Raw genomic sequence first — 12,508 nt, 5'->3', positions numbered from 1 at the left:
ATACAAGTATTCCCTTTAAAAATTCAAGGTTTTGTTTCTAAAGAAAAGCATTTACGCAATTAATCATAATTCACTGCATGTTTAAAAGAAAACTACAGAATGGTCATAATTTCTCTTTACAGATCATTTTTATAATCATCTCATTCATAAACACATGGGTTACATATTAGCACTTCTCATTTTTCCTTCTTGTTTTCCCTTTCTGCAATGCTGGGGATGGATGAAAGGCAAGGGCTCTTTCACTGACTTACACTCAGCCTTGAGGCTGTACATTTTTTCAAGATTTGGTAACCATGTGTACTAGCCCATTTCGTCCCTCTACTTAAAATGAGGACAGGTTTGTTGAGCTCATGGCTTCTGAGCTCTCAGTCCATGCTCAGCTAGCTTTGTTGCATTGGGTCTGAGAGGCAAGACAGATCACCACAGTGGTTGAAGCATGGAGCACAGGAGGATACTCAGCACAAAAGACAGAGGTCAGGACAAGATAGCATCCAACAGAAGCAACCCCAAGGAACTAATCCCTTCAACTAGGTGTTACCTCCTGCTGTCTATCACCTCCCAATAGTCAATCACATTGAAAATCCATCAATCACTTAACCCAATAATGAGGATCAGAGAGCTCATAATCCAATCACTTCCAGAAAGTCCATCATCCTGCAACCAAACCTTTAGCATATGGCCTTTGGGTGTCATGCCAGATACAAACCATTACAGCACAATGATGTTTTTAAATACTAAATACTTTAAGATGGAAGATTAAATCATGCCTGGTTTTTAACTTAAATAAATGCAAAATAATTTAGAGTATCTTTCCCAAATCTCTTGTGAAGCTCTACTATCCTCACACAATGACAGACTGAAATACAAGAAACTAGATTATAAACCACAGCATCCTAAAACACTGGCATCCATCAGATAACGTAACGCCCTCATAGCCTGTCTGCCAATGGAAGCTCTACAATGAAGTTCAGCATTCAGACTAACAACGAAGCTAACACTCGGCAACAGCGAGCATTTTCTTTGAGTCATTTTGTTACCCTAAACCAGGATTTAAAATCTGAGCACTGTCAACATGCACAACCTCAAAGGATTATGTCACAGCTGTCTTTGCATCTCTAGCTTCTACCCACCAAATCCCCACTTCTAGTTGTGGAAAACCAACAAGTGACTACAGATATAGTCATACGTCCCCCAGAGGTAAAAATCGCCCCTTGTTTAGAATCACCAGTTTATGCCAAAGTAAACGCAAGAGTTAACATTAATAAAATCCCAAAAGATGATTTAAGTGATTTGATGAAGAATTAAAATACATGAGTTAGTTGTACTTAACAAATTCAGCTCTTATCAACGGAGTCAATGCTAGTAGGAAGATGTGATCAATGATTTTGAAAGAAAGAAAAAAAAAACCAAGGCATACTGTTATAAATATGCTACTGGCACATGGCACCTCACTGTGCCTTCAGTCCTCAAATATTTCAGGCACAAAAGAAAGCAAGACCCCTGAAAACTCTATTGTTAAGTGTCAGGATGGAACCAGTAACCCCTCATGGTGAAGGGGTGGTGCAGGCCTTTAATCCCTCAATTTGGAAGGCAAAGGTGGGCGAATCGCTATGAGATCCAGGCCAGCATGCCAAGTTCCAGGCCAGCTGTGGCTACAGAAGACCTGCCTGGTCTCAAAAAGATTTAAAAAGAGAGAGAGAGAGAGAGAGAGAGAGAGAGAGAGAGAGAGAGAGAGAGAGAGACAGAGAGAGAGACAGAGAGAGACAGAGACAGAGACAGAGACAGAGAGACAGAGACAGAGACAGAGACAATCTCTATCTTTGTGTCAAAGAGCAAATTAATTTTAAATGGAAACAAATTCGGGCAGGAAATAAGAAGGGAAAATGTTGAAGACCGTCTAGAATGCTGTACCAGAGCTCATTCATAGATGCACGTCCCTTCTTCGTCTTTTCATTTCTCTTCAAAGGAAATGTGCCCTTTTAAAATAAAGAATCTTCAGAAAGTAAAGACTTTAACCAACCCATAGAAAATCATTTTGTGAAAAAAATTGAAACACTACCTAGTCAAGGTTTTCATTAATCTTAAATACAGACAATCCCTTAAGTTATTGTAAAGCAAGATTTAGTGTTCCATTTCTATTAATAACACACATTGACCAAAAACAGACCTGAAGTTCTGAAAATAACAAGTCCATCTTTGGAGCAATGTTGAATCACAAAGAAAACCACAGCTCGTAAACACCAATTCTGGCCTCCAAGAATGTAATAACAAAATGGTGTGTGTACAAAAATAAAATCTGTAACTTTTCAAAGAAATGTATTATTTTAAAAGTCTGAAAATATTTTTCTTTGCAAACAGAAATATTTAAGTTCATAAACATAAAAGGCAGCATAAGATTCTGGACATGGCAGCTCATGGCCTGTACTCCCAGAAAGTGGAAGGTAGAGACAGGTGGAGTACAAGTTCCAGGCCAGGATGGACCACACAGGAAGACCCTATTTCAAAACAAAAACCAACCAACAACCAACAAAAAGAGTGACAAAAATTGACAGCTGTAACATCCACATACAAAATTTCAAGGATTAACTTCCAGGCTGTATTTGAATTTCAGGAAGACACAAAGGAAATCAGAACAGCAAACATTTAATTTCTGGTGGCAACTAAAATCTTTATCCTTCTAAATTACTTTCTAAAACATAATTCTGCCTTTATTTCCGGTAAACAAAATTAAAAACATATTACACAGAGCTTATTCCTTGCTTCTTCTAGTAGCATTTTCTCATGCCTTTAAAGATTTCTCCAGGGCTGGAGAGATGGCTCAGCAGTTAAGAGCACCGATTATTCTTGCAGAGGAGCTAGGTTTGATTCCCAGCACCCACATGGCAGCTAACAACCGTCTCTAACTCCAGTTCCAGGGGATTGGACGCCCTCTTCCAACCTCCCTCAGCACTGCATGACATGGGTGCATTTACATACATGCAGAACACTCGTACACATAAAATAAAAATAATATATTTTTAAAATATTTTCAATGTATATTTTTTTAACTCTGTCTTTCCAAACTATTTAGACTTTATTCAGTTTTCCATTGTGGCCATTTGTCTTTGTATTAAACTACTGCAACCCGACAGAAAAGTAAATAATGGCTGCTTGATGAACAGAAAATTTTAATTTTATGCAGTACAATCAACTTTGTAATTCACTATTTTCACACTATTTCTATGTTTAGAAAATTCTCTCCAATTTCAACATAGCTACAGACATATTTCAGTGTTTGTTTCACTCTGTGTTTCACATCCACATTTTTAAAACACCCAGATTACTCTTTGTGTGGTAGCAATGATGATTTAACACCTGGTAGCATGAGAGCCCATTAAACATTACTTCCAAAAATGTCCTGTTTCCCAGATCAACTTCTAAAATCACTTGTCAGGATTCCTGTCCCCTACTCCAAAATCATTTAGATTCTTAATGAAATTGCACTGAATTATAAATAAGATTCGGAAGAATTTAGGGAACAGTAGTGAATATTGGTGCTTTTTGGCGAAGTCTTGGAGTTGATGGACAGAACGATCCATTCAGCATCTTATTTGTTTAACAATATATTGGCTTCTGGCTTCAGACAGGAGAATTTTGTAGTATTCTAAATCACTTTCTATATTTAATATTAACTCTGTAACGAAACACATATCTTGTATCTTGTCATGTACTTTTTTAAAAAAATATTTTATTTTTATTTTATGTGTATGTATGTATTGCCTGCATGTAGGTAAGTGCACCCATGTCATGCAATGCCCGCGGAGGACAGGAGAGTCTGTCAGATCCCCTGGAACTGGAGTTACGGACAGTTGTTAGCTGCCATGTGGATGCTGGGATTCGAATCCAGGTCTTCTGCAAGAACAGCTAGTGTTCTTAACCACTGAGCCATCTCTCCAGCCCCACTGTCATGTACTTTTGCAGCATCTTTTGGGATTACTCATGTGTGCTGTTAGCTTTATCCCACAGGTCTGAAACAAAAAGAACATTCTTAAGGACTCCTGGAATCACTGGCCAAGATTCTTCTCATCAACTGCAGATTCTGCGTATGTTGATGATGTTGAATAGCTTGTACTTTAGTTAAAATTTTTACATTTCTAGTCTACGGTCTTTTTGAACAGATTACTGCATAATGATTAAAATTTCAATGGTGCCAGGTATGGGGGTACACTCTTTAATCCCAGTACTTGGGAGACCAGCCTGGTTTACACAGTAAATTCCAGGCCAGCTGGGGCTACAAGGAGACCCCCTCTCAAAAAAAACTTTTTTTCAATGGTTATTATCTTAGTTAGGTATCAACCACGGTACTCACTCATATACGCCCGAATGCTCTTCAATTGGAGATGATATCTGAGTTCTCATTTTTCAAATTTCATCTGCAATTAGTACTGAATCCCATCTTTTTATTTATTTTGTGGGGGTATAAGAGGTTGAGATGAGGCTTCCTACATAGCTCAGGCTAGCCTTGAACTTGTGATACTTCTGCTTCAGATGCCCAAGTGCTGGGATCACAGCATGTGCCACTCCACTCAGATATGCCTTTTTTTTTTTCTAATTTGCCATATTTCAGTTATTATTTTTCTTTTAGTTAGCTATATTAAATATATCCATACTTCTTGTCTTGCCTATGTCCACCAATAATTACCTCTCTTATCACCTCACTTCCCTGTGGCCTAATTTATTTTCACATATACATAAAGTTAATCTTACGCTGTTTGGTGTTGTACCATGCAACTCTAATAGTAACTCTACTGTTCACATGTCTGTTTTCATTAATGCTGTGAACCTATTTGATCATTAATTCCAACATTCTAATCTAACCCTATTCTACTGTCATCTGGATAATTTATATGTTATTTCTTATTTATTTTAAGGGGTTTTGTTGCTCTTGTTTGGGAATTTTTGTTTTGTTTTTAGTTTGCTTTTGCTTTTGTCTTTTGAGACAGGGTCTCACTATGTAGCTATGGTTGGCCTAGAGCTTGCTATGTAACACAGGCTGGCCTCACACTCACAGAGATCCTCCCAAGTCCTAGGATTAAAAGCATGCAACATCATGCCCAGCCTTTCTTGTTTATTCTTAGTGCTGGTAATTGAACCCTGGGCCTTCATGCAGTAATGAAATGTGGCAGAAAGCACCCTAGTCACTAGAGTTGGTTTTAGAAACTCAGATGCTTCAACGTGTTTTTCTGGAAGACACTTCTCTGTGTCTTTATATACTCATTCTCAGTATTACAAAAACTAAACATTACTAAATAAATTATGTAATGAAGAAACAAAATGACTAAATCTATAACACAAATATTAACAATTTAGTTTTATGGAAAATGAGGAAATTTGTAAGGCTGTTTCTTTTTAAGAATAATCAGCTTCTGGCAAAATTCAACATTTACATAAATAACTATTCCTGTTTTCCCGTACTGCACTCAAGCTTTCTGAGCCCACTAGATTCTTTGATACATTCTTCCTATCATGTGACTTGCGTTTTTCCGACCAACTGTTCACTTGTCAGAAATGCTGACTAACTACCTCTATTGTTCTCCAAGCAACTTACACCAACATTCCTGTGAAAGTATTTCCTCTTAAAATGCATTTTTTTTTCTTTTTTTTTTCGGTCCTTTTGAGACAGGGTCTCCCTGCAGCCCCAGCTGTCCTGGAATTTACTATGTAGACCAGGCTGGCCTTGAACCCACAGAGATCCACTTGCTTCTGCCTCCCAAGTGCTGGGACTACAGGCGTGCGCCACCATGCCCAGGTTTTTAAAATGCATTTAAAATGCATTATCTTTCCCATAATTCAGGAAAAAAGGCTTTTTAAAATGTTAAATAGCTATAATTTTTATTTCTATGATTCGTGAGCCAATAACTTAACAAATGATATCTCGAGAATTTAACATAGGATACCATCTCAATTTACCCTTTTCCCCCCAGAAGTTTTTTCCTTCTATAAACTAAAGAGGTATACACTAAATTTTGAGATATTTGGAGAAATGTGAGCTGCTTACATTTTTCATGATAAAGGCTAACTCTCTCTCTCTCTCATACCCTTCATGTAGGATTATTTCCAGGAGGCTACTAAACTGTTGTTGAATATGTAATTGCACTGACACAGTTAAATTTACCCTTTAAATTCAGATGGAGTAGCTAAGCTTGGAGCACATCTCTAATCCTAGCACTCAGAAGGAAGAAGCAGGAAAATCCCAAATTCAAGTCTAGCCTGGATTACATAGCAAGTTCCAGGCAGCCTGGAACATGATAAGACCCTGTCTCCAGAAACCAACAGTTAACAATAAATATACCAACATATCACATCCAATAAAGACGGGTGGAGAGCTGAGAAGCGGCAGCTTACCTGCTTTCCGTCCAGGGTACACAGCCTTTTGACCACGCCTGAGTCTAACTTAATGGCTTCGGTGATATCAGTTAGGACCTGCTCAAAGGAATGAGCAGTCTTTTTATTCAGAAGGATCCGCACAGCTTTTCTAGGCTTCACTCCACTTCGAATCACAGTCACTAACTTGGGTTTGATGAAATCCTTGCTTTCTTTCCCTTCACTTTTCCCAGAGGCAGTGGCCAAGGTTCGAGCTGTCCCGCCTTTGATGTTCACAGACCAGTTCGGATTAATATTTTTGGTATAGTCAACTTTACGAAATGGCTCATTGGAGGCACACACATAACTCTCACCTAAAAAGCAAAAATTAATTTTATTAGCACAATTATCTCATTGTGTATATAGTTTCAACAGCTGCAGGATATCCACAAACCAACAGAAAGGGGCGTGCCACAATGCCCCCTTCCTTTGACACCCTCCCACCTCCCTTTCTTCTAAATATACCTAGGCTGGTTTTCAGAGAATGACACGGGCTATAGTGTGAACAACACTAGGCTGGAAAATCAAAGTGAGATCTGGGCTTTATTTTAACTAAATGTGCCACCTTGAGTAAGTTGTTATTCCCCACTTTGATTCTCACTATCATTAGCTGTAAAGTGAAATAGATGGAGTACCTGAATTATAAGTACTTCTAGTTCCAAAAGCCTATTAACTAACTTATCCTCTATAAAAATCTCATTACTGCCAGTCATGGGTGACATTCTGTAATCTTACCTACTTAGGAAGTTGAGGTAGAAGGATCATGAGTTCAAGGACAGCCTGAACTATTTCTATTTTCTGTGGATCATAGGAAGGGAAAAAGGGAAGGAGGGAGGGAGGAGGGAGGAAACAAGCTAGTTCACTGGGTATGGGAGCTCATATGCTTGCAATTCCAGCAACTGAGATTGAGGCAGGAGGACTGCCACAAGTTTGAGGACAGTCTGGGCTGTACGATGAGTTCCAGGTTAGTTTGAGCTACACAGTGAAACCCTGTCTCAGAAAATAAATATAAATAAATAGATCATTCTAACTGAAATAATTATATCACAAATCTATTCATACAAAGAAACACCTAAAATTCTCTGATTTTAGTCCTAATCAAACAGCAATCACTGACTCTTTACATAACTGGCTTAATTGAACTCAGCTGTAGCATCATTTACTGAAATAATGAAGCACCAAAAAAATGAAGCATTTGCATCTCAAAGCAGCTTCTCTCCAGCATTTTTTCCCTTAAGGAACATAAATTTAAAATAACACAACTTTAGATAGACAATCTCTTCTATATCTACGTAGATGGGAACAGGGATTAAGAAGTTAAAATGATATGTCCATTACTCATGAAGCTTCAACTATTTAATTAGGAATAGCATAAAAGCTATACTATTTGTCAATTGGTTTACAAATGTCTACTAAATTTTTTTTTTTTTTGCCTTTTTGAGACAAGGTCTCCCTATAGTCCCAGCTGACCTGGACTCACTATGTAGACCAGGCTGGCCTTTAACACACAAGGATCCACCTGCCTCTGCCTCCCAAGTGCTGGGATTAAAGGCATGCACCACCACACCCAGCACAAATGTCTACTAAATTTTTTAAGTACCAAAATTTCTAAAATTTAATATTGGAAAGCTATATTTTTTTCAGGAACCATATAACTTACCCAATTCTTTTAGTATTGATTTTTTAACATAAAAGATTACATGCGAAGGTTTTTCTCTAAGACATAATTCATAAAGAATACATTACTCATCACATACATTTAGAACAGACTCATTCTTAATATAGTAATTGCATATGAGTCATAAACATTCCAAACCAAAACAGTGAAAAAGAAAAGCCTGAAGGAAACCTATTAATGTCAGTATTAACTATTATCACACCATTCTTCAAGTCCTGATTAATGGAGAACCTCGGAGACTCCCAAAGGCACATTAACAATTGAGTGATGGATCAGAGATGCAAAAAAAAAGATCCTGAGGGAGTACAGTGTCTTTTTAAAAGGGATAATCATGGTACTGTCCAAGACAAGCAGAGAACCAATCACAGGCAGACAATGCTTCTTCACCAGTAAACCCAAAATCTACCCCAACCATCACCATCTAGGGAAGAGAGCCTTCCTCTTCATAGACTCTTTCAATCATTTTTTTGTGATATAATCATGAGAAAATGGCACAGAATTTCAATAGTCATCAATTTAATAAAACTATGTAATGTACACATATACATTTGTAAGCAAAAAATAATCCATTTAATTTTTCAAAAAAACCAACTGTCACATAACCAAATCTGACTATTTTTATGTATGATAAAAATATGATACATATTCTCATCCAAAACATATGATAGAATAATCTTAGTAAGAAAAAGAGATGGTTTTTTAAAATCAGGTGGAAGTCAATAAGCTTAGGGGAAAATCCCTTTCCAAAATAAAGAGAAAAAATAACAAAGCAAAAAGAAAAAAAATGACCAAAATTTAACATCTCTAGTTCTCTTTATCAGCCTGGCCCTACACAGACTACATACCATCCAGGAAGCTGCAATTCCCATTTATCTGCATTTTCCTCCTTACTTGGGCTCAGGACAGAAGGAAAGCAGGTAGAACAAACCCCTTTGTTCGCTTGTGTGCAGTTACAGATGAATTATAATTCTGCCCTTTCACCCCTTTTCCCTTCATGTTTAGAAACATGCAGACCAGTCCTTTAATTTGTAAAGCTCTGAATCAAGGTGGCAAATATTTATAGGATTGAGGCTCACCCCTTCCATGGTAGGCATACATTACACTCAGCACACTGAACCTGAAAGGTATTAATTTCTCGTCATCACTTTATCTCTTCCAGTGGTTAGGAAAGAATTTCTTTAATAATCAGGTGATTATTTTTTTTGCTCCTTAAGCACAGCTACTCAAGCCTCACCCTCACTTAGCTGCTATGCTTCTGATCATAGCACATGGGATCTGAACACAAAGATAAGGATTTTTTACCTTGACTAGTCATTCTGAAAACAATTCCTGGTTATAATCTACTACTTAGACAAGACTAGACATTTCTTCCAACACACCTTCTTCATGTTGCTAGTAACTAGCACAGGACATGGCTGGTTGTGTAGAGGCTCTGGCTCCTATTCCCAGAACCCACCTATACCCACACCCACACCCAGACCCACCCACACCCACACAAAAACAAGAATCTAGGAAGGAGGCATCTAGGAAAGCAAGCAGAAATGACAGTGGATTCCTAACAGCCAATACTTTTTTTCTCTTCAGACCACTGAAACATCCAGAGTCCAGAGTACCCTGTAGACCACAAACACATGTGACTTTTAATCAATGGAATATATGTTATTAAACATCTAAGATTTTAACAGCTACCTCACAGTAATTCCTCAATATTAGAAAAATCTCTTTTACTGTTAGACATTAAGCTCTTGTCAGATGCCTGGTCTGCAAATATTTCTCCTATTCTTTTCATTAGTTTGGTTTTGAATTTTTGCAGCCCTGACTGGCCTGGAACTCCCTATGTAGACCACAAAGAACCGCCTGCTTCTGCCTCCCTGGTGTGGGGCCTAAAGGCAAGTTTCTTTGGGGAGAAACTGCCCTACTTGTCTATTTTTGCTTTTGTTGCTTCTGCTTCTAGAGTTGTCTCCAAGAAACCAGTGCCGGTGACACAAAAACTCCCCCTGCATTCTCTTCTAGTATTTGTATAGTTTCAGGTCTTACATTTAAAATTTCAAACAACTGTGAGTTGACTTGTAAGACAGGGGTATGATTTCATTCTTTTGCATGCGGCTTTCTAGCTTATCTAGTACCATTTGTTGAAGGACCTGTTCCTTCCTCACTGTGGATCTTGAACATTCTTGTTGCAGATCAGTTGAAAGCTGACCGTATGCACGTGGGTTTATTTCTGGGCTGTGCACTCTGTTCCACTGAGCTATATCTCTGCTTTTATGGTCAGATGGCTTTAATTACTACGTGCTTCTAATGTGTTTTAAAATTAGGAAGTGTGTAGCTCTAGCTTTGTTCTTTCTCTGAACTGATTTTGATATATGGAGTCTTTTGTAGTTCCAAATGAATTTGATCATTGATTTTTCCCAGTTCTGTAAAAAAATGTCACGGGGATTTTGTATTTGTTATCCTTCTCCTGGCTGTGACAAAATACCCAACAAGAAGCAACTTAAGGGAGGAAGGTATACTTTGGCTTAGTTTGAGGGAACACAGTCTACCATGGCAGAGAAAGCATGGCAGCAGCAGGAGGCAGCTGGTCACACTGCATTCACAGCCGGGGAGCAGAGAGTGAACACAAAGTGGGACCAGGCTCTAACGCCTCAAGGTCCACCTCTAAGGGCCCAATTCCTCAAGCAAAGCTCTTCCTTCTGTTACACACAAGCCCCCTCCCCACCAATAGCAGCACCAGCTGAGGACCAGGTGTTTAAATACATGAGCCTATGAGAGACATTTCAGATTCAGATCACAACAGATTCTGGTACTGATTACACCAAATCTGTAAATCACTTGGTATTCTGGTTTGTTTCTTCATTGCTATGACAAAATACTCTGACTACTACCAACATGGGGAGGAAGGGGTTTATTTAGCTTACAAATCCCGGGTCATAGTTCATTTGGGAGCCGAAGGTAGGAACTCAGGGCAGGAACCTGGAGGCAGGAGCTGGAGCACAGGCCATGGAGGAACGCTGCTTACTGGCTTGCTCCCCTGGCCCCTGCTCAGCCTGCTTTCTTATGCAATACAGGCCCACCTGCCCTGGGGTGGCACCACCCACAGTGGTCTGGGCCCTCCCACATCACTCATCAAGAAAATGTCCCTCAGACATGGCCACAGCCAGTCCAATAGAGGCAGTTCCCCAACTGAGGCTCCCTCAACCCAGGTGTGTCAAGTTGACACTAAAGCTATCCAGCACACTTGGTAATATGAAAATACAACTGGTACTGTCTTCCAATTCATGAACATAAGATGTGTTTCCATTTGTCTTGATTTCTTCCATCAATATTTTGTAGTTAAGAGTACATATCCTCATAGTGGCACATGCCATTAATCCCAGCACTCAGAAGGCAGAGGCAGGTAGATCTCTGTAAGTTCAAGGCCAGCCTGATCTACATAGTAGGTTTTGGGCCATCCAGGGTTACACAGTGAGACCATATTACAAATATCAGAACAAAAAAAAAAAAGAAAAGAGTACTTATTTTGCATTACCTCGTGTAACTTATTCTAAAGTGTTTTATCCCACATAATGTGTTACATATGAACTTACTTTCTTAATTTCCTTTTGGACAGTCTGTTGTTAGTTTGTAGAAACACAAATGATTCTTTTAGAGGTTATTTTATTAATGAATTATATTGTAAAGTCTACATCTACGATTTGGTAAGAAATGCTTTGCATTTACATCGAGGACACATTTACTCTAGTGGGATAAAACAGACAAATAAAAGACCAAGTACGCATTTTTTAAAAAATGACTACATGTTTTACCTGACCCTACTTTTGCTATTTTGGACCATACTTGTGCTATTAGAGAACTGACCTGACATACATGTTAAGTCTGATTTATCTCCCCACATTTTAAAAACATTAAATGAGGCTTCTCACAATTTCAACACTGAGAACAATATAAGAAGCTATGTTTGAAAACAAAGGAAGAAAGATGTCACCTTTTACTGGAAAGCTGAGTAAAACATGACCCTTCTGTGGCTCATCTCAAAGTGATACTTTTACTCAGAGAGGCAAGCATTTCAGATCAAAGTCAGAGTTTCCCACATGTCCAGAGAGACCAGACTTATAATTATTTCTGGTCTCCAAGGCAAACATTTACTTAAAATGCCTACAAAATATCTATAAGCTAAATGGTAAATAGAGTTAATTCAAATCAAAATTATGTGTTGGTCTAAATATTCGACTCCAGCTTCCTCCTTTAAAATTCCTTTTGGATGCTATTAAAAATAAATTTTTGCTGGGCATGGTGGTGCACGCCTTTAATCCCAGCACTTGGGAAGCAGAGGCAGGCGGATCTCTGTGAGTTCAAGGCCAGCCTGGTCTATATAGTGAGTTCCAGGACAGCTGGGGCTACAGGGAGACCCTGTCTCAAAAAGACCAAAAC

General features: G+C 38.5%; 1 protein-coding gene across 19 annotated transcripts in view; it reads right to left on the bottom strand.

Moving 5' to 3' along the window:
- Dclk2 (doublecortin like kinase 2) overlaps window positions 1-12,508 on the bottom strand; it is a 167,217-nt gene that overhangs the window by 140,095 nt on the left and 14,614 nt on the right. For all 19 annotated transcript variants that reach the window (XM_029556731.1, XM_029556722.1, XM_029556721.1 and 16 more), the window contains exon 2: window positions 6,385-6,716. In XM_029556731.1, coding sequence (XP_029412591.1) covers window positions 6,385-6,716 — 332 coding nt within the window. The remainder of the gene's footprint in view (window positions 1-6,384; window positions 6,717-12,508) is intronic.

The sequence above is a fragment of the Nannospalax galili genome, unplaced genomic scaffold (assembly GCF_000622305.1).
Source record: "Nannospalax galili isolate Female #2095 unplaced genomic scaffold, S.galili_v1.0 scaffold305, whole genome shotgun sequence".
In the NCBI taxonomy this organism is placed as follows: Eukaryota; Metazoa; Chordata; class Mammalia; order Rodentia; family Spalacidae; genus Nannospalax; species Nannospalax galili.
The sequence above is the reverse complement of the archived record's forward strand: the minus strand, read 5'-3'. Positions and strand labels throughout refer to the sequence as shown.